The 23,753-nt window shown below is 39.8% G+C and overlaps 1 protein-coding gene across 1 annotated transcript in view; it reads left to right on the top strand.

Annotated features, from left to right (window-relative positions):
- LOC132405209 (cyclin-dependent kinase-like 2) overlaps nucleotides 1-23,753 on the top strand; it is an 87,231-nt gene that overhangs the window by 46,400 nt on the left and 17,078 nt on the right. Inside the window, exons 10-12 of the mRNA XM_059989899.1 lie at nucleotides 4,815-4,884; nucleotides 6,792-6,869; nucleotides 17,596-17,752. Coding sequence (XP_059845882.1) covers nucleotides 4,815-4,884; nucleotides 6,792-6,869; nucleotides 17,596-17,752 — 305 coding nt within the window. The remainder of the gene's footprint in view (nucleotides 1-4,814; nucleotides 4,885-6,791; nucleotides 6,870-17,595; nucleotides 17,753-23,753) is intronic.

The following is a 23,753-nucleotide window of genomic DNA, read 5'->3' as shown; positions in this document are numbered from 1 at the left end:
TACATAGATTTGGTTTCCAAGACACAATTATTAAAACTATACAGACACTATATGACAATCCTACTGCTAGGATTAAAATCAATGGATATTTATCAAATAGTCTTACCCTAGAAAGGGGCACGAGACAGGGTTGTGCATGGTCACCACTACTCTTCGCGTTATATCTGGAACCATTAGCTCAATACATCAGACAAAATGAAGGTATCAGGGGAATTACTATTAAAGGGACAGAGCATAAATTTTGATCCATCTAGGGCAACCAACATACTCTTTGCCTAAATTGATGCAATCCTTTGAACAAAATGGTCAATTATCAGGATACAAGATCAACATAGATAAAACCCAATTACTTTCAAATTACTATAGCCCACCAAGAGAAATTGAAAGTCAATACCCCTGGGCATGGCACACAGAGTCTTTCAAATATTTGGGCATCATTATGCTAAAAGATTTGGCAAGATTATCAGAATGTAATTATCAGCCTTTATATTAAAAAATTAAGGAAGATGTGGCAAGATGGAGCCTGATTCTTTTTTTCAGTCTCAGTTCAAGGACTGAGTCTATTAAAATGAATATACTGCCTAGTCTGTTCTATCTCTTTCATTCTTTCTTTTTAAAGCTTTTTATTAATTTTTAAACAAACATAAATGAAACATGAATACAGAGAGTTTGAGAGTACATAATTAATAGTTTAAAGTTTAAATACAAATAGATGATAATCCATATATAATAACCTCGCAAACTCATAGTAATTATGGAAAAATAGAGTAAATCAGAAAAAAAAACCTAACCAACATGGGCCATTGCATTATGTCAAATATACACAGTAGCGTCAATAACTCCGCACCTCCATCCAAATAATTTTTATTCTGCCACACATATGAAGTTATTTTGGAGTCAATAATATCAAAAAAAGATTTAGGAATAAAAATTGGTAATGCTTGAAATAAATATAAAAATTTGGGTAATACTATCATCTTGATAGTATTAATTCGACCAACCAATGACAGAGATAATGGGGACCACCTGGTAACAAGTTGCTTGATTTGGTTAATTAAAGGTAAAAAATTAACCTTAAATAAATCCTTATGTTTCTTGGTAATTTTAATACCCAAATAAGTAAAATGATCTGTGACAACTTTAAATGGTAAGTGTTTATAAATTGGAACTTGCATATTTAATGGAAATAATTCACTCTCATTAAAGTTCAGATTGTAACCAGAAAAGCTACTAAACTGAGCAAGCAAGGATGAAATAGCAGGAATAGATCTCTCAGGGTCAGATATGTATAGTAACAAATCATCAGCATTAAATGATAACTTATATTAAATGATACCTTCCCCACAGGTAATACCAAAAATATTAGGTGATTAACAAATGCAATGGCTAAAGGTTCCGAAATGATGTCAAATAATAGAGGACTTAAAGGACAGCCTTTCCTCATACCACGCTGTTCTATCTCTTTCAGACCCTACCAATAGAGATTAATCAAAATCAATTCAATGAATGGAACAAGATGCTATCAAGGTATATTTGGCAGGGTAAAAGGCCTAGAGTTTGTCTCAAAACTTTGCAATTAGCAAAGGAAAAGGGGGAGATGGGGCTTGCCTTCTCTTAGAGATTATTATTTTGTGGCACAGTTGAGAGCTGTGATATGTTGGTGCAACCCATCATATGACGCTCAATGGAAAAACATTGAGGAGCGGGTACTTCCCATCCCCATACAAGCAATTTTGGCTGATAACAACCTGCAAAGGTACATAAATACTATTGATAACCCATGGGTGAAATTGACTCTTAAAATATGGAAAACTACTATAAAAGAATATAATCTAAAGAGAGATATTGCTATTCTTAAATGGTGTGCATATGACTCTGATTTTACACCAAATAAATTGGATGCTAGATTTAAGGACTGAACAGCTAAAGGAATAACAGTTCTTTGCAACATAATGAAAGAAGGAACACTGTTCAGTTTTGAAATGCTTAAAGAGAAACACTTATTAGAAAAACAAGATTTTTATCAGTATTTACAGATGCGACAATATGTTAATAAGAATCTTAAAAATGTAACCAAGGCAAATACATGCTTGATAGAGCTCTTTAGAAAAGCATATAATTCAGATAATGGTAGTAGAATCATTTCAAGCATGTATAAGGGGTTGTCAAATCCTAAAACACATTCGACTTCATACATTAAAACGAAATGGGAGAAGGAGGGAGGGATAATTATGTCTGAGGAAGAATGGACAACAATATGGAGATACCAATGGAAGTGTACCAATTCACAGAAATAGAGGGAGTTTGGATGGAAAAACTTGTTAAGTTATTTTATTACACCCTCTCAGAAATCCCATTATGATAGTAATCTCCCTGTTTGCTGGAGAAATTGTGGAAATCAAAATGCAAATCATTATCATATTTTTTGGGACTGCCCTGTTATCAAAAACCATTGGAGGGGGATACACGATGCCCTACAAGACAACTTTAAATGTGAAATACCCTTGGAGAGTAAGACCATATATTTTGGATATATACCTCAAGAATGGTTGAAAAGAGATAAATATTTAATGAATATACTGTTGGTGGCTAGTAAAAAGACTCTTACTAGGAAATGGTTATCGCAGGAGAGCCCAACTTTAAATACATGGATGGAAATTACAATGGACATTTACAAAATGCAGAAGGTAACAGCATCTGTTAATCATAAGCTGGAACAATTTGATTCATACTGGGAAAGATGTTTTAACTACATAATGCCTCATAGGCCTGATTTTATTCTCACAAATCAATGAATCTGTTGTAAAAAAAAAGATCACTCCCTACTTGTACATAGTTCTTTCCTTTTGCTTGTTTTTTCTTTCCATTCTTTTCTATAAGTGTATACCTCAGATAAATACTTTGTGGAGATTTTGTGATATATATGTACAATGTCTGAAATACATCTTATGGAACTGTTTGCTTGATGAACTTCAATAAAAAAATAAATTACAAAAAAAAAGAAATGGAAAGAATATGGCACAGCTGTAGATCTGCCTAGAGCAGGCCGTCCTCAAAAACTGAGTGACCGTGCAAGAAGGGACTAGTGAGGGAGGCCACCAAGAGACCTATGACAACCCTGGAGGGGTTACAAGCTTCACTGGCTGAGATGGGAGAGACTGTGCATACAACAACTGTTACCCAGGTGCTTCATCATTTGCAATTTTATGGGAGAGTGGTGAAGAGAAAGCCACTGCTGGAAAAAACTCACATGAAATCTCAGCTAGAGTTTACATGTGGGAGACCCTGAAGTCAGCTGGAAGTGGGTTCTGTGGTCTGATGAAACCAAAATTGAGCTTTTTGGCCTTCAGGCTAAACGCTATGTTTGGTGTAAGCCAAACACCACACATCATCAAAAACACACCATCCCGACCGTGAAGCATGGTGGAGGCTGCATCATGCTGTGGGGATGCTTCACTGCATCAGGCCCTGGAAGGCTTGTGAAGGTAGAGGGTAAAATGAATGCAGCAAAAAACAGGGAAATCCTGGAGGAAAACCTGATGCAGTCTGCAAGAGATCTGTGACTTGGGAGAAGATTTGTTTTCTATCAAGCCAATGACTCCAAGCATAAAGCCAAAGCTACACAGGAATGGCTTGAAAACAACAAAGTTAATGTCCTGGAGTGGCCAAGTCAGAGTCCAGACCTCAATTCAGTTGAGAATTTGTGGCCGGACTTGAAAAAGGCTGTTCATTCTTGATCACCATGCAGTCCGAGAGCGTGGGCAGTTTTGTAAAGAAGAATGGGGCAAAATTGTGGTGTCGAGTTGTGCAACACTGATAGAGACTTATCCACACAGTCACAAGGCTGTAATTGCTGCCAAAGGTGTATCGAATAAATACTGACTTGAAGGGAGTGAGTAATTATGCAATCAATTATTTTGTGTTTAATAATCGTCATAAATTTAAACCAATTTGTAAAAATTTGTTTTCATTTCGACACAAAAGAGTCTTTTCTGATGATCAGTGTCAAAAAAGCCAAATTAAATGTTGTAAAACAATAAAAGATGAAAACTTGTGGGGGGGGGGTGAATACTTTTTATAGACACTGTATAAAATGTTATTTAACAGGAGCAGATAGAACACACAACATTTGGCTCCTTTGTCATTCTTCCAGCATCCAGATTCTGAAAACAATTTAACACTAAAATATTGTGCTTATCACTTTTGGCAAAAAGCTGTTCATATTGTTTTGAAACACATTGAATTTACTTCTTGTGTAGCCTGGTCTGTTGACTGTGCCTGTTTTAAAAACAGACTCTGGGAAAAAAGCAAATATTTGAACTTCAGATTTTTAAATGAGGAATGTCACTTTAGGAAGGTGGATCACTTTTACACTGAAGTGATCGATCAATTTAATCTAAGGCATCAGCAAAGGTACAAAAAAGATTTAGATCCAGATGAATATGCTGTCTATTTTGCTCCTAATATATTACAACCAGAGAGAAGTAATTTTACTATCAGCATCATATTTCTGTTTCCTATAATGCTGTAAATGACTGTGTGAGGACTTTTATAAACTTTCAGGCAATCTTTACAAATAGTAAACAGTTTTGTGTAAAAGTAGCCAGTATCTTTTGGTATTGGGTTGATGACTTCAATTAGTTCTTCCAGAGAATCTAAATGGTTGGTCAAAAGACACTCAGTTCTCAGAGTTGATCGACTGTCGTTAATTTACCTTACCATAGGTTCCAAGACTCTTTGCATAATGATCATTAATGCAGGGATTATTGTTACACTGCTTTTTTGTTGAGAAGATAAATTTTTAACTTTTGTAGAATGCAAGAGAAAGTGAAGATAAAATCAAGCCCTTGCGCCAACCAGCTGACCGAAATACTTCCAGCACCAGTAAGTGATCAGATGTTGTATCCATCATCATTTAGCTGTAGTTTTTGTTTAACATAAAGAATCATTTTTAAGAAGATAAACTATATTTTACTTTTAGCTAATTTAATACAAATAATAAATAGAACAGTATTTGAACATGACATGTAGATCTACCTTTATTTTGCTCAAAGCCAGCAGCAGGAGAACAGCCTTTAATTTTCACTTGGGACAATGACTCAGAGTGAAATATATAAACCCCAGAGGCTTCTAAATATTTGGCTGTATATAATTAGTAATAAGGTACTGCATTTGTATTTTTTTTTGTGCTGACTGTCATTGAATTATTTTGTGCAAGAAGTCTGGGTAGGCTGCTTCTCTCTTTGATTATATTGCCATATTTTGTTCAGTTAAGACTTAAAATAGCATTCGAGGGCAGTGGCCATAAATTGCTGACTTTGGTGATTAGGGGGTCATAGATAAATTCATTTTTAGATTTATTGTCTTAATTTAGATTTACAGTTGAATTCTCTTAATATTGTAATTTTTAATTATTCATTACACTTAACTGTAAGTGGAGTCATGATAGTAAATATGGAATTAAAATGGGTGTTTTGGTAATTAGGCAATGATGAAATTGTGTTGGGGGAGGTAGTTATTACCAAGCACTGGTGTAGCCCAGTGATAACTTGCCAGTTATTATTCCAAGCTCTACTGTTTTTAAACAAAAGGAGTTTCTTTGACTGAGCTTGTTGCAATGAACGAGGCAAACCCAAGCGCAGGACACAGGCATGGAGATTGAGTTAGGATGCAGACGCGGCCGTGAGCGTTGAACAGCAAACAGGAGGGAGAGCAGGAAGGCAGGAGACAGGCAGAACTTACCTTGACATGGAGAGATTGGGTTTCACAGGTAAACCTCGGAACTGGAGAAGAACTTAGAAAACTTATCTTGACACGGAGAGACTGGGTTTCACAGATAAACCTTGGTACTGAAGCAAAACTTAGGACACACAATCCTAAGCAGACGGGAAACATTAATTACCACACTGGTGAAACCCACGATCTGGCGACTAGTGGGTGCAAAGCCAGGGTTCTTATGCTGCAGGTCTTGATAAAAACCAGGTGTTCCGTCATCAAAGAGAAATAGGAGAAAATGGGGAATTTACGGTCCGGACCATGATAGTACTCCCCTCCCCAACGGGAGTCTCCAGGCAAACCACCAGGCTTATCTGGACTGTCTTGATGGAAATCTCGGATGAGGAAAGGGTCCAGGTTGAAGGAACGGGGAATCCAGGAGCGTTCAGCAAAAAAAATGCAAATATAAATGGTGCACAGCATTGACTGTGAAGGTTTTTTCATTGACCCTTGTTCTGCTATTAGTTAAATATTACTGCTATAGCAATATGTTCATCTCTCCTCTGACACGAATACGTTTGAGGTTACACTGGTGAACTTCAGTGTACCTGAAGTAGGATTAACATCCTGGAAGTCACCAAAGACCACAGGTTCAACTGGACAAGTCATGGAAATATGGCTAAAAGAACAGGGTGCTATCCTGCAACATGTGACTCAGCTCCTGTCATCCAAAAGCCTAGCCAACATTGTCAAGATAGATCAGGAACAAGATATAATACTTGCCAGTTCCTTGGCTAAATATAGCTCCACCAATTCTCAAGGAAGTCCCGTTGACCCAAGTCACAGCATCCAGCTAGTTTGGTGCCCAACCCACCATCTTAATCATTGTCACTCCACCACTGGAGCCTTGTAGCTGTTTGGACATTACAATATGTTCTGCAGGTACTCTCCCAAGCTTTGCCAAATCCTGCAATCTCAACAAGCAAGATGAGCAAGGGCTACAGCTGCATGACAACAAAACCACCTGTTGGTTCACTTCGAAGTGGATACATATTGCTGGTTCTTCTTTATTGCAGAATCTAATTCCCGGAAACCCCTGCCCAAGAACATTACAGAAGAAGGACTTCAGTTATTCAAGAAGGCAGATTAAGAAGGTGACTTACTGCCACCTTCTCAGAGGCAATCAATGTTGGCTAAGAAGTAAAGCATAAATGTGAATATATACAATCATTAATCAACTCTAATTATTACTAATAATAGAGAAATTTGTATTTAATTTTTAGTTACAGGCTTAAGCAATTAATTTGTCAATATTTCTTATGAAACACCTGCAGTTACAATGAGCATATACAATAAACCAGATTATTTCAGAGTTTAAATCAAAAGAGATTCTGCAGATGCTGGGAATCCAAAACAACACACACAAAGTGCTAGAGGAACTCAGCAGGTCAGGCAGCATCTCTGGAAATGAAAAAGGGTGTCAGCCTGCAACATCGACTGTTTATTCAGTTCCATAGACGCTGCCTGGTCTGCTGAGTTTCTCCGGCATTTTGTGTGTGTGGCTCTTATTTCAGAGTTTATTTGACAGCTAAAGAAGATAATCTGAATTTTCACAAATGAACTCTGAAGATAAATGGAAACTACAGGTATATTCTCCTGATTCTACCTTAATATCAATATTATTCATCCCTGACAAGTTATATTTTGCCAAGTAAACCTAAAAATGTGCAATGAAATCACTCCATGGTCAAACCTGGGACCTTTTTGCTCTGTATTTCAATATCACATCATTTGCTATATTTACTCACTGAGGTATTTATGGCTCTCAACATTTAATACCTAATTAATTTTAAATACACAATCCTTTCTTTCTAAATCTTTTTATTAATATTAATAATATGGACAGAATACAGATGATATATTGATAAAGAAATTACCAACATACACATTCCATTACATATAAAAAAAACATACATAATAGTTACAATATAAATGAGTTTACCAAGATATAAGCCATAAGATATATGTATGGACATAGTAAATCTAAATATTTCATAATGTATAATATAAAAAAAACAGAAAAAAGAAAGAAAAAAAAAACAAAAAAAATTTATATAATGCAGAACTAACTAATCTAATCTAATAACTATAGCTAATAAGTAATATAAAAGAAAAAAAAACAAACAAAAGAGAAGGAAAAAAAAAAGTGGGCTGTTTATAATATCTCACAAAAATAAGTATTCATCAATGCCGTCACTTCCGGTCCTCTCAAAATACATAAGCTAAAAGCTGGGAAATCAAATGTACTTGGCAAAGGGTCATATTACATCATATGAAAATGTTGAATAAATGGTCTCCATAACTTTTCAAATTTAATAGAAGTCTCAAAAGTACCACTTCTAATTTTTTCTAAATTTAAACATAACATAGTTTGAGAGAACCAATTAAATACAGTGGGAGGATCAATTTCTTTCCAATTCAACAATATAGATCTTCTAGCCATCAAAGTTAGAAATGCAATCATTCGACGGGCTGAAGAAGATAAATGCTGTGAATCTAACATTGGTAAACCAAAAATTGCGGTAATAGGATGAGGTTGTAAATCAATATTCAAAACCGCAGATATAATATCAAAAATATCTTTCCAATATTTCTCCAAAAATGAACACGACCAAAACATGTGAGTTAAAGATGCAATTTCAGAATGACATCTATCCTATTGTATCTAATTGTTTTTTTCACCCTTCCATTATAGATCAAGCTTATTCAGCTTGGAAAACTAAGGGATTACTAAGATTTTCTGATTTATTTTTAGATAATTGTTTCATGTCTTTTGAACAATTATCCAACAGATATAACTTGCCGAGATTTCATTTTTTTAGATATTTACAGATTAGACATTTTTTAAGTTCTGTACTCTCTACGTTTCCAAATTTTGTGCCTTCAGATACTTTGGAGAGTTTATTTGAATTAGACTCTTTTCAAAAGGGCTTATTTCAAAACTTTATAATATAATTATGAAGATACATTCAGAGCCCCTTTATAAGACTAAACAGGATTGGGAAAGAGAGCTTAGTTTTAGTATTTCTAGTGAGAATTGGGATAGAATTCTTCAATTAGTTAATACATCATCGTTATGTGCCAAACATTCACTAATACAATTTAAGGTTGTACATAGGGCCCATATGTCCAAGGATAAATTAGCTCATTTTTACTCTCAAATACACAATCCATTATTTGTGTAACACAAAACGTTGATGGCATGATTATATTGACTGAACATGACGGGCTACTTGGACACGTTAACATCAAGAATCTCAGCATGGCAGTTTCTATTTTCAGCTGTTTTATTACACAGGTATGCTAAGCTGCTGCCTAGGAGAAACACCTGTCATAGTGGGAACCATGCACTAGAATGTTGCACGGAGGACCCTGTGCCAATCCCAAATGTATTTTGGCATGTATTTAATGCAATGATTTGTGAATATAACTTGTATCAATCACACTGTTCATTTGAATTAGCACACAATAAAGGAAAATTATTTCAAGAGTCACACAGACTTGGAGGTGACTAATAGATTTCCAAAAGATTGTTTCCCTTGTTTGTCTATGTGATAGAGATCAAGGGGTATCTCTTATGCTGTGCAGGATGTGTTGACAAATTCTATTTCATGCACGGTTCATGCCACAGGCATCGAATCAATATTGTTCTAGTCTACAGTGAGTGTTCAGAGTGATTAATGGGGATGGCTGCACAACAAGTCGCCTTGTGTTTAATCAGTTAAGAGCTATGCTTTTCAAAATGAATGCTGAACATTTTTCAGATATGTCGATACGTCTTGTAAATAGTTGAAACTCATTGTAAAGTTATAATTCGAACTCCCTGCTACAGAATATGTCTCTCTGATGTTTTCTTGCAGCTAGATAGTTACGTACAGGTTCCAGGTCTGATTAGTAATGATCCCTGGGAATTTGCTAGAGATGTAGGCAGCAGTAATGCTGCCAAATGCTAAGAAATGGTCGAGTATTCTTGTGTTAATAGATGAACAGCAAAGGGTCACAGCTCACAGCTGCACAGGGACCTTTACATTTAGGAAGTTTGTAATTGAGGTACACATGGAAGGCTGATTTATTAGGATTTCTCTACTCAAGATGCCTCTCTCTGAGTAGAGAGTCCTGTTACATCTCAAATACAGCTTTGGGCTGAGAAATATAGGATATACAGTATCATCTACCACTTAGGTTGAGAAAACATTAAGGACCACTGTGACATTGAACTCCAGGGTGGCTAGAGCTCTGTTTTGAGCTGGTGACTAATCTCTTAGTATTATTAGTATTTTCTTCTCTTTCTTTTTGTATTTGCACAGTCTTTTGTATTTATTTGCACATTGTTTGTTGTCTATTCTGTTGGGTGTGGCCCTTCATTGACTCTATTGTGTTTACTGGGATTGACCGGAAGAACCCAAGTGTCTGGGTTGTGTATGGTGACATATATGTACTTCGATAATAAGCTTACTTTGGAATTTGGACTTTTGTCCACTTGCTCTGCTCATCCTTGCCTCAAGATACATTGTTCTTGTAAAACTGGATTTACCTGACTGTGGTGAACTATGTGCCTGTCTGGACGCGCCCCCTTCTGGCTGCTCCTGTGGCTCCTCCCACAGGCCCCTGTATAAAGGCGATCGAGGTCTGATTCTCTGCCTCATTCTCCAGGATGTAGTATGATGGTCACTCACTGCTGGTTCCTTCTTTAGTCAATAAAAGCCAATATCTCGCCTTTACGTCTCAGAGTGAGTTATTGATGGTGCATCACTGACTGAAGTCCTTCTTTTTCAGCCTCTTTAAACTAGGCCTTGTCTTGGGGCCCTCCCCTACTTGCGCTGAAACCCTGGCAGAAGTATTTTAAAGCACCCTTTAACTAAAAATGCTGCAACCTTCACTTCTGTAAACCGGAGCCAGACTGGCGACCTGGCAGCAAAGTCTAGCCCTATAGAATGCATTGACCTTTTCTTCAAGTCAATCATCGTCTGCTAATATATACAGGCCTGCTACAACATTCACTAAGGTCATGGTTAATATGTTTCTGACTTCAGCACTGCTTTCCAGTCTTACCTTTGTCCCTCTTGCTTATCAAGAATCTATAAGGCCTCTTTGCTACCCTTCGAAGAAGTGAGTTTTGAAAACTCACGAATGAAAGAAAAAGTTTCACCTCACCTCTTAAATGTGTAATCAGTGACTCCTAGTTCCAGATTTTACTGCAGGAAGAAACATTCTCAGTACATCGAACCTGTCAAAACCTCTCGGGATCTTATATATTTCAATCAAGTCCCATTTCAATCTTCCCATTTCCAGAGGATGCAAGCTTAACCTGTCAACCCCTTCCTCATAAGGCAACTTTGCTTATTTCAGGAAGTGAGCATATTTTAAATTGAATAGGTGTTACGATTCAGACAGGTTCTTTTCTGGTTTTCTGTCTCACCCTCACTCTTACAAGGTATATTACACAAACAATACCTACATCACTCAATGCCCTTAAAAATCATCTTGTTAAGCAACTGAATTTCAACTAATCACTGCTTTCCTAGAGGGAGGATGAGAAAATATCTACCTCTAGTGGTTACTTTCTGCATAGTATTAGTCGGCGAACACAGGTTGCAGAAAACTTTTATCATATAAGCTGAAAATGTTGGAAATGTGCTGGCATTGGTGAGGGTCTGGAGGATGATCCCACGAATAAAAGGCTTGTCATCGGAGGAACATGTGATGGCTCTGGTCTGTACTTGCTGGAATTTAGAAGGATGAGAGGGGAATCTCATTGAAACCTTTCAAATGTTGAAAGGCCTAGACAGAGTAGATGTGGAGAGGATGTTTCCCATGGTGGGAGAGTCTGGACGAAAGAGCACAGCCTCAGAATAGAGGGGTGCACTTTCAAAACAGAAATGTGGAGAACGTTCTTCGGCCAAAGGGTGGTGAATTTGTTACCACAGGCAGCTGTGGAGGCCCAGTCATTGGGTGTATTTAAGACAGAGATTGATAGGTTCTTGATTGGACATGGCATCAAAGGTTATGGGGAGAAGGCAGGGAAATGGAGTTAAGGAGGATCAGCCGTGATTGAATGGTGGAGCCGACTCAATGGGCCAGATGGCCTAATTCCGCTCCTATGTCTTCTGGTCTAAATATTGAGCAGGTTAGCTTATGTGGAAAGAGAAACGAAGTTAACGTTTCAGGCCTAAGACTTCATCAAGAACCATCTGCTTTGGTCATGAAAATCATGGAACAGGAAGAAGATGGAAGAAGGGGCTTATTGATGGAGGTGGGGTGGGGAAGGAAGTTTCATCAAATTACAACAAAAAGAGAAAATACTGGAAATACTCTTGGTTTAGGCCGGCTGTGGGAAGAGAAAGAGAAGTGAATAGGAGACAAAAGGAAGCTTTCAAAACAGTGAGGACAAGCAAATCTGAAGATGCTGGAAATTCAAACAACGCACACAAAATGCTGATGGAACACAGCAGGCCAGGCAGCATCTATAGGGAGAAATGCTGTCGACGTTTTGGGCCAAGACCCTTCGTCAGGACTAACTGAAAGGAGAGATAGTATGAAATTTGAAAGTAGGAGGGGGAGGGGAAAATACAAAATGATAGGAGAAGACTGGAGGGGTGGGGTGAAGCTAAGAGCTGGAAAGGTGATTGGCAAAAGGGACACAGAGCTAGAGAAGGGAAAGGATCATGGGACGGGAGGCCTCAGGAGAATGAAAGGGGGAGGGGAGCACCAGACGGAGATGGAGAACAGGCAGAGTGATGGGCAGAGAGAGAAAAAGAAAGGAGGGGGGGAGAAAACTAAATATATCAGGGATGGGGTAAGGAGGGGAGGAGGGGCATTAACAGAAGTTAGAGAAGTCAATGTTCATGCCATCAGGTTGGAGGCTACCCAGCCGGTATATAAGGTGTTGTTCCTTCAACCTGAGTTTGGATTCATTTTGACACAGTAGAGGAGGCCATGGATAGACATATCAGAATGGGAATGGGACGTGGAATTAAAATGTGTGGCCACTGGGAGATCCTGCTTTCTCTGGCGGACCGAGCGTAGGTGTTCAGCGAAACGGTCTCCCAGTCTGCGTTGGGTCTCACCAATATATAAAAGGCCACACCAGGAGCACCGGACACAGTATACCACACCAGCTGACTCACAGGTGAAATGTCACCTCACCTGGAAGGACTGTCTGGGGCCCTGAATGGTGGTGAGGGAGGAAGTGTAAGGGCAGGTGTAGCACTTGTTCCGCTTACAAGGATAAGTGCCAGGAGGGAGATCGGTGGGAAGGGATGGGGGGGACGAGGGGATAAGGGAGTCGCGTAGGGAGCGATCCCTATGGAAAGCAGAAAGGGGGGGGAGGGAAAGATGTGCTTGGTAGTGAGATCCCGTTGGAGGTGGCAGAAGTTACGGAGAATTATATGTTGGACCCGGAGGCTGGTGGGGTGGTAGGTGAGGACAAGGGGAACCCTATCCTGAGTGGGGTGGCGGGCGGATGGGGTGAGGGCAGATGTGCGGGAAATGGGAGAGATGCATTTGAGAGCAGAGTTGATGGTGGAAGAAGGGAAGCCCCTTTGTTTAAAAAAGGAAGACATCTCCTTCGTTCTGGAATGAAAAGCCTCATCCTGAGAGCAGATGTGGTGGAGATGGAGGAATTGTGAGAAGGGGATAGCCTTTTTGCAAGAGACAGGGTGGGAAGAGGAATAGTCCAGGTAGCTGTGAGAGTCTGTAGGCTTATAGTAGATATCAGTAGATAGGCCGTCTCCAGAGACGGAAAGATCAAGAAAGGGGAGGAAGGTGTCGATAATGGACCAGGTAAATGTGAGGGCAGGGTGAAAGTTGGAGGCAAAGTTAATGAAGTCAATGAGCTCAGCATGCGTGCAGGAGGCAGCGCCAATGCAGTCATTGATGTAGTGAAGGAAAAGAGCGGGACGGATACCTGTATTGACTTGGAACATGGACTGTTCCACAAAGCCAACAAAAAGGCAGGCATAACTGGGACCCATACAGGTGCCCATGGCTACACCCTTGGTTTGGAGGAAGTGGGAGGAGACAAAGGAGAAATTATTGAGAGTAAAGACTAATTCCGCTAGACGGAGGAGAGTGGTGGTAGAGGGGAACTGGTTAGTTCTGGAATCCAAAAAGAAGCGAAGAGATTTGAGACCTTCCTTGTGGGGAATGGAGGTATATAGGGACTGGATATATAGGGACTATTCCTCTTCCCACCCTGTCTCTTGCAAAGATGCTATCCCCTTCTCACAATTCCTCCATCTCTGCTGCATCTGCTCTCAGGATGAGGCTTTTCATTCCAGGACGAAGGAGATGTCTTCCTTTTTTAAACAAAGGGGCTTCCCTTCTTCCATCATCAACTCTGCTCTCAAACGCATCTCTCCCATTTTCCGCGCATCTGCCCTCACCCCATCCGCCCACCACCCCACTCAGGATAGGGTTCCCCTTGTCCTCACCTACCAGCCCACCAGCCTCCGGGTCCAACATATAATTCTCCGTAACTTCTGCCACCTCCAACGGGATCTCACTACCAAGCACATCTTTCCCTCCCCCCCTTTCTGCTTTCCGCAGGGATCGCTCCCTATGCGACTCCCTTGTCTACGTCCCCCCCATCCCTTCCCACCGATCTCCCTCCTGGCACTTATCCTTGTAAGCAGAACAAGTGCTACACCTGCCCTTACACTTCCTCCCTCACCACCATTCAGGGCCCCAGACAGTCCTTCCAGGTGAGGCGACACTTCGCCTGTGAGTCGGCTGGTGTGGTATACTGCGTTCGGTGCTCCCGGTGTGGTCTTTTATATATTGGTGAATCCCGACACAGACTGGGAGACCGTTTCACTGAACACCTACGCTCGGTCCGCCAGAAAAAGCAGGATCTCCCAGTGGCTACACATTTTAATTCCACGTCCCATTCCCATTTTGATATGTCTATCCATGGCCTCCTCTACTGTCAAGATGAAGCCACACTCAGGTTGGAGGAACAACACCTTATATACCGGCTGGGTAGCCTCCAACCTGATGGCATGAACATTGACTTCTCTAACTTCCATTAATGCCCCTCCTCCCCTCCTTACCCTTCCTCCCCTCCTTACCCCATCCCTGATATATTTAGTTTTCTCCCCCCCCTCCTTTTTTTTTCTCTCTCTGCCCATCACTCTGCCTGTTCTCCATCTCCCTCTGGTGCTCCCCTCCCCCGTTCTTTCTCCCTAGGCCTCCCGTCCCATGATCCTTTCCCTTCTCCAGCTCTGTATCCCTTTTGCCAATCACCTTTCCGGCTCTCAGCTCCACTCCACCCCTCTGGTCTTCCATCATTTTGTATTTTCCCCTCCCCCCACTACTTTCAAATCTCTTACTATCTTTCCTTTTGGTTAGTCCTGACGAAGGGTCTTGGCCCGAAACGTCGACAGTGCTTCTCCCTCAAAACAGCAAGGAGTCTGGTGGAAGGCAAATCTCTGGCGGGTTAAAACCAAGCTGTAAACAAGATTATCTGGTCAATGAGTGAACAGCGAGAGCATAGACTAAAGAATGTGGGAATTGCAAAATGCAGAGCAGGAAGACTGATCCTGCAGGGTGGCCGGACGTACCCTACAGAGGTTTTACAAAAAAGGAGGGCAGGCAAAAGAATTTGAGTTAATAACACTGACGGATGACTGGATAATCAAAGTTACCCGAAGTTGTATTATTCGGTACTGAGTCCAGAAGGGTGCAATGTGTCCGGTTCAACGATGAGGTTCTTCTCCACCAGTTTGTGTTTGACATTGCAGGAGACTATAAACTTATAGGCTGGAGTGGCAGAGGATGGGGAACTGAAGTCAATGAATCAGCCCTGATAACTGAACTCAATCTGTAGCTGGTATCTCCATTACGGAGGCAGCCCTACAGAGTAATGCAGAGTAGAAAATGGCACCTCAGCCCAACTTGTTTACGCCAGCTGGGATGCCTAGCAAGCTCATCTCCCGTCTGCCCGGATTTGGCCCAAAGTTCTAAACCACGTGTCCAAGTATTTATCCAGATGCCTTTTAAATGTTGCTCACGAGTCGTCTCAAACACTATTTCTGGCAGCTCATCCAAGTACGTATCACCCTTTGCATGAAGAAGCTGCCCCTGATGTTCCTTTCAAATCTCTTGTCTTCTGAAACCTGAGCCTTCTTGTCATTAGCATCCCTTCCCTGGGGTAAAGATCATGTATTTCATTCTGTCTATACCCTTAATGATCTCTATCAGGTCACCTCTCAATCTCCTATAGTCCAGGGAATAATGTCTATGCAACCTCTTGTAACTCAGGCCTGCTTAGTCTTAGGTCCCGGTGTTCCATAAAACTCCCTGGGGCTCTACCATTCACCAAGTTTGACCTCCCAAAATGCAAAACATGACATTTGGTAATCTTCAGCCCACACACCTAGCTAATCAACATACCCCCCACTGTCGTTTTTCATAACCTTCCACACTATCTACAACAGCACTTATTTTAGTGTCATCGGCAAACTCACTAACCATTTCGTGTACATTCACAATGAAATCATTTGTATCAATTGGAATTGGTTTATTATTGCCACTTGTGAAAAACTAGTCTTGAATACTGTTCATACCGATCAGACCATTACACAGAGCATTGAGGTAAAGAACATCAGAATGCAGCAAGTTAACAATGACAGAGAGAGAACACTACAGGTAAACAATAAGGTAAAGATCACATTTCTTCCCCCATTCTGATTTTTGGTCTGAAGAACAATTGAGCCTCTTTGACCAGATCTGTATGCTTTTATTGAGTCGCTGCACCCAATTGACTGATTAGATATTTGCATTAACAACCAGGTGCACCTAATCAAGTGGCTACTGACTGCATGCCTCCCTCTTTTTCTCAACCAGAGCCTCAATATCTTTCATCAACATGGGTTCCTAAATCTGCTAGCCTTAACCTCCACCTTAAAAGGATCATGCAGGCCCTGAACTTTTGACATCACGTTTTTTACAGGCCTTTCACTTGGCAGACAAGTCTCTCTCTGTAAGAAATCTTGCCCAATCAACCACGACAACGTCTCACCTAATTGCTCCGAATTTTGCTCTGTCCAGTTCAGGAGCCTAACCTGTGAACTGAACATATCCTTCTCCAAAACTATTTTAAAACTGAAACTAATGGAATTATGGCCACTGGATCCCAAGTACTTGCCAACAGACACTTCTTCCACTTGCCTGACCTCATCTTCCATGAGGAGGCCCATTGCACACTCTCTAGCAGGGTCCTCTGTCCATTAATCAAAGAAGCTTCCTGGGACATACTGCCCCGAATTCCACTCTGCCCTGTCTCTTCACAGTATAGTTGGCCCAAGCAAGATTAGAGAAGTTAAGATCTCCCGCCATTGCTACCCTATTATGTTTAAAAGTAGCTTCAATCTCTCCACATCCTCTTTCATCAAGAAAGCAACTAGCACGCCTTTCTTAACTGTGCCTTGTTCATGGCAGTTACATTGTGAATCCTGAATGCAGTACAATAGATTGGAAGAAGTGCAAGTGAATCATGACTTCACCTGGAAAGACTACTATGTCTTTGGATGGTGGGAAGGTAAGAGGTGAAAGGGCAAGTACTACATCATCTGTAGTTATATGAGAAGATTCTGTTCCCACAGATGAGGCTGACCTGCTGATTATTTCTGGCATTTTCTGTTTTTGTTTTAGATTCCTAGCATCTGCACATTTTTAAAAAAAATATCTTCATTAAGTTGTAGCAAACTTTAAATGTAAGGTTTTTTTCTACATAGTGAAAGATCATCGGGTTTCTTGTTATTTGTAATTCATAGTGGATCTCACCACAAACAATGTGCCTTTTTCTTGTTTCTGACTCAGGATGAGGACACTGATCTTGGTGAGCAACCTGTACAAATAGATCAAGAGCTTAATGGAACAAGAAAAAAGCCGAAGTCCACAAAGACAGGGAAGAGAGATCTCCATTTCCCTGAGCTCCCGTCAACTGGCTACCCAGTGGAAGGGAAGGGGTTGGAAGGTACAGATAAAGATACATGCTTATAATATCTATGTAATTACCTGGTTAAATTATATGAACTAATGGTACTAAGCTGGTGCAAGTTTAGGGTGGGAGATGGATTTCACCTCTTGGCAAATTCTTCCTTAATATTGATGCCTGTGGCTACAAAACTCTACAAGATCTATTGTGGAGATCTGCATTAAATCTGAAATCATGTCCAGAAATAAAAGGTTTCCAGGAAGTAATCCAGTGCATCATTTAGAACTCTTAAGGACATGTTAAACTAATGCACTCATTGAAAAGCAGACTATGCACTGACTTTAGCTCAATATCAGAATTTTCCGTTCTATTATATCAGTGGTGAGTTAATAGTGGACTTGGTGTAAATGGATTTTCCACTGGTGAGCTGGGTTATAAGGGCACTGTTCATCAACATTTTAACATATAGTATAATGGTGATTTACATATTCCATTTTTACCATCGAAGGGATTTGGAGTTTTGAAGGGATTTCTAACATGCTTCTGACCACATGGAAAGTAAACTCCCCGAGATTTTATAGATTAACTTCATCTCAAGCATAGAAAATTAAATGTTTGGCTGATCAGAAATATAGGAAAGACTTCACAGGATATTCTGAGAATCTTCCCAGTTATTTCTCCCTGAATTATTTTCTTCCGAGTATGATTAGCACTTCCACAGGAGGGTGTGGGCTCTGGACATTGTGATGTCTACGATATTTTTTCCTTTCGGTGATTGCTCTGAAGCAACCTTCAGCGTGGAGTCAACAAAGGGTGGGACTTAGTCAAATATGCAGTGTCAGCCTGAGAGATTATTTGAGGAAAGCAATGTAGTTAGTACACAGAACAATACAAAACAGTATAGGCCCTTCGGCCCACAATGTTATCCTGAACTTTTAAACTACTTCAAGATCATTTACAACTTGATTTGGAGAATGGAACCTCTGGTCCATTCAATTAAAAACCAAACACTTTCCATATTGGAAGAAACAAATCATAATTGTTCCTAGTGCTGGAATAACATTCTCAATTCAATTATAGTGAAATTAACATGATTTGGTACTGACTGTGCTGCAAGGGGTGAACAGCACCTTTTTTCATCCTCATTATTCATTATGTTTTTCACTGCCACTGAATTTCTCTCCAGTATAATTTTCCTCATTGCAGAAACTAGATAGGGAGAAAGGTTCTGTATGATGGGATATTCTTCAGCTTCTGCACAGAACTGGCTGGTAGGGTAATTGATTTGGGAAGTAGGAGTAAATCCTGAGTGAAAGACACAAACAATATCCAACAAAAAACAAATTGCTGGAGGAACTCAGCATGTCAAACAGCATCTGAGGAGAATGGTGGGAGAGGAACTGTCAATGTTTTAATCTGAGACTCTGTATTGGGATTGAGAGGGGAGATGGAAAATAATCATTATAAAGGAGGGAGGTGAAACAAGGGCTAGTGGGTGAGTAGTGGTAAAGGAAGATGAACAGGTGCAACCAGATGTGAGCGAAGGGTAGGTAGAGCCAGCTGCCTGAGGGTAATAATTAAGGATACAAGGGTTATCAGTGCTCGTGTTTGATTAGTGAGGTAGATCATTTTCAATGGATTCACTTTCAAGGACTCCAAAGTTCTCTAAAGTTCATGTTCTTGGTAATACTTTTATTTGCAGTTTGTCTACTTTTCCATATTGGTTGTTTGCCAGTGATTGTTTCTCTATAGTTTTTCATTGATTCTGTTGTATCTATCCATTCTACTGTGAATGTTTGTAAGAAAATAAATCTCGAGGTGCTACATATAGTGACATATACATACTTTGACAATAAATTTACTTTGAACTTGAAGATAATAATGGGAACCACTAAAGGAGTGAAAATGGCAGATGGGGAACGGGATGGTGGGGAAAATGTTCAGGTAATAGGTGGATTGAACAAAGAACAGAAGGGGATAAAAAAGGAGCTAAAATGGGGGGCAGAGGTGGATCAAAAGGGGAGAGGGAGAAAAAACACATGTACAGCAGTTGTGCAGAAGACTTTTATAACCACTTTTTTGTTAAAAGGCAAAAAAAATCTTCTTTTGGATTGTACAAAGTTCATTTGTGGACCAGAATGAACAGTTCCATCCCTTTGTACGTTAAATCTGTAACCAAGGTCTTACAAATGCTATTTTCAGTTTGTATTCTCCCTCTTTGGGGCAGGTGTAATTAAGGTCTGGCTGAAACTTGAACCTGGGAGGCAAACAAATCTTCAGAGTGTCCTCTAGAACATACTCTCCTGGACGGAGTATAAAGAAACATGACTGAAATATTAATAACATTTAAAATTAGAACAAGAGGAAAAGCTAGTTGGAATAAAAACAGATAATAGGAATTTCACACACAAGATGCTGGAGGAACTCAGCAGGTCAGGCAGCAACCATGGATGTGAATAAACAGTCAATGTTTCTGGCCAGGGTCCAGGCCTGACACGTCGACTGTTTATTCCCTTCCATGGATATTGTCTGACCCACTGAGTTCCTCCAGCATGTTGAGTGTGTTGCTCTGGATTTCTAGCACCTGCAGAATCTCTTGTACATTTAAGAAGTACTTTCTTCTCTCTCCTAAATGGTCACGAGATTTTTGGAACACTGATGTTGGAAGATCGAGGTTTTTTTTTGACCAAGTTGGATGCCCAATGCATGGTAACAACTGAATGCTGGAGTGCAGTAGAGAATTCACAATGTGCAATTTTTTCCACTTCAAAGGCTGGATATCAAATGAGCATTATGTGTTATTAAGCCAATTTATACCTGATAAATGAGTACCTCACACATTTGGTGTAATGGATCTTAAGATGAACATAAAGACTTCTTTGAATAACTGGAATCAGAGAGTGGTGAGGTTATTTTTGGCTCCATAATTGTGTTTGTACATTAAGGATGAAATTTATATTAACTACAGAAAGTATTGAAAATACTCAACAGGCCAGGCAGCACCTATGGAGAGAGAAAAACATAATTTTGGTCAATGTATTTTTATTATAATCCTAATCACTGGAATATCTACAATTTCTAGAGACAGCTATGTTGTAGTTCAGTTAAAACTGTTCAGGGAGGAATATTACACATGATTCATACACTTTGGCTGCAGTATGTGTTAGCTAAAATTCATCAAGAAGGGCAAAGGCAACAGGTGTAAGGGAACACCATCACCAACAGGTTCCCCTCCAAGTCTCATGCAATTCTGACTTGGAAATATATTACTGTTTCTTCATTATCAGAGGGTCTAAATACTGGAATTCCCTCCCTGTCTGTTGATGCACCATCAATAACTCTTGGAGACGTGAGTCAAGGTAGGCTTTTATTGGCTGGAAGAAAGCACCATCAGCAGCAAGAGACCACCACACAGCATCCTGGAGACTGAGGGAGGAGCAGTGCCTCCAATCGCCTTTATACAGGGGTCTGTGGGAAGAGCCACAGGAGCAGTCAGCGGGGGGGGGGGGGGGTGTACAGACAGGTATATGTAGTTCACCACATCTGTACCTTTACGAGAAGGACTGTAGCAGTTCAAGAAAGTGGACCATCAGCACTTTCTCAAGGGAAACTAGGGATAAACTATAAATACTGGTCTTGCCAGAAATGCACCAATCCCAACAAAAGTAATGTTAAAAAGTAAGATTTTCCTGGATTTATTTTTCTCTGTTGTCATTTAATTTTCAGTCGCCTTTCAGGGAACTTGGTCCAGAACTGACAATCTTATCATAAATTCCATAACTGAATTTCTGATGTCAAACCCTTTCTATAAGAGCTTTTTGGCGAACAGGGAATCAGAGAAAGCATACCAGATAGGACAAGCTATTGATATTCTAAACTCAGTGGACATCAGCATAGAATTCAGCTGCCAGGTGTAATATGTCAAGCAGAAAAATGAGATGCTATATCTCAATCTTATTGAGGGCTCTATTGGAATTGTGTATGAAGTCAGACTGGAAGTAGGATGAAGAATTATAGTTACAAACAACTGGTGGCTCTGATCAAAAGGCATTAAACTAAAACATTAACCCATTTTTTACAGTTGCATTCAGATCAGTTAACTATTTAATACAACTTAAATGTGTTTTAAGTTGCAGAGAAGGAGGAAAGTTGAAGGGAACAAAGAAAATATCTGTGGGAGAGGAGAGCAGGAGATACTGAATGACATAGTGGTGTAGGAGCTGTCTGAGAGACAGCAGTTAAATGCTGTGAATCTACCTGAAAGAATTTGTAAATATGCGACAAATGAGACAGGACAGAGAAAGGAGAACATTAAAATAAAAATGAAGTATGAGATACAAGCTGAAGAAGCAAACTGTTGGAAATCTGAAATAACAGTGAATGCTGGAAATATTTAACTGATCTAACTGCAACTGTAAAACAAAAACAGGGTTAATGTTTTAGATTGATGCTCTTTGATCACAGCTTCTAGGTTTTACAAGTAAATTCCTCATTCTACTTCCACTCTAATCTCTCTGACTTTACTTCATTCGCAATTCCAACCTTTGATACGCTTGAGAGATAGCATCTCGTCTTTTTACTTGACACATCACAGTCCTCAGGATTTAACAATAATTTCAACAACTTCAGATAAATACCCTTTCCAGATTATAGAAGAGCTGGGCAGTTCCAGTGAAAAGTCATCAAGCTGAATTGACAAATGTTTTTTTTCCTCTCTCCCTCTCTTCCCCCCCCCCCCCCCGCATTCTTGCTGAAAATCTCAAGCACTTGTTTTTTTTCCCCTCAGAAAGATGGTGCAAGTTACATCTTTTTCAAGTTAAAGAAATGAATAATTCAAAACTAAATACTGTTCACTGATTGGCTGTTTTTATACATCACGTCAGGTTTAGTATCACCGGCATACGTCATGAAATTTGTTGTTTTGCAGCAGAAGTACAATGCAATACATAATATTAAATATAAATTATAATAATAGATATAGTTAAATTAATAGAGCACAAAGAGAGCAAAAAAGAGAAAAAATATATAGTGAGTTAGAGTACATGGGCACATTAGCCATTCAAGAAATGTAATGGTGGGATAGGAAATAAAGGCATTTGAGAATAAAAGCATCATAACTTATCCCAGGATATAAATACAGCTATAAAAGAGCATTAATGTGCACTATTCATTTCCATATTAAAATCAAAAATAACTGCAAATGTTGGAAATGTGGACATTAGACATAGGAGCAAGAACTAGGCCATTTGGCGCATCAAGTCTGCTCCACCATTCAATCATGGCTGATACTTTCTTTACCCCCTCCTGAACCCCAATGCCCAGCCTTCTCCCTGTAACCTTTGATGCTATGGCCAATCAAGAACCTATCAATCTTTGCCTTAAATATATCCAACATCCTGGCCTCCACAGTTGCATGTGGTAACAAATTCCACAAATTTACCACCCCCTGGCTAAAGAAATTTCTCTGCATCTCTGCTTTAAATGGACACCCCTCTATCCTGAGACTGTGCCCTCTTGTCCTAAACTCCCCCGCCATGGGAAACATCCTTTCCACATCTACTCTGTTTAGGCCTTTCAACATTCAAAAGGTTTCAATGAGATCCCCCCTCATCCTTCTAAATTCCAGTGAGTACAGACCCAGAGTCAATCATTCCCATAATCCTGCTCGTGAAACTCCTCTGAACTCTCTCCAATGCCAGCACATCTCAAGATAAGCAGCCCAAAACTGGTCACAATACTCAAGGTGAGACCTCACCGATGCCTCTAAAGCTTCGGCATCATGTCCCTGCTCTTTTATTCCAGACCTCTAGATGAAGGCTAACTTTGCATTTAACTTCCTCAGCAACAACTCAAACTACAATTTAATCTTTAGGGTGTTCTGCACAAGGACTCCCAAGTGTCTTTGCATTTTAGATTTTTGGATTTTCTCCCAGTTTCGAAAATAGTTTGAACATTTACTTCTTCTACCAAAGTGCATGACCATGGATTTTACAGGATTGTATTTCATTAGCCACTTTCTTGCCCATTCTCCTAATCTGTC

The sequence above is a fragment of the Hypanus sabinus genome, chromosome 15, assembly GCF_030144855.1.
Source record: "Hypanus sabinus isolate sHypSab1 chromosome 15, sHypSab1.hap1, whole genome shotgun sequence".
Taxonomy (NCBI): Eukaryota; Metazoa; Chordata; class Chondrichthyes; order Myliobatiformes; family Dasyatidae; genus Hypanus; species Hypanus sabinus.
Note: the sequence above shows the minus strand (reverse complement) of the source record. Positions and strands in the feature narration are given on the sequence as shown.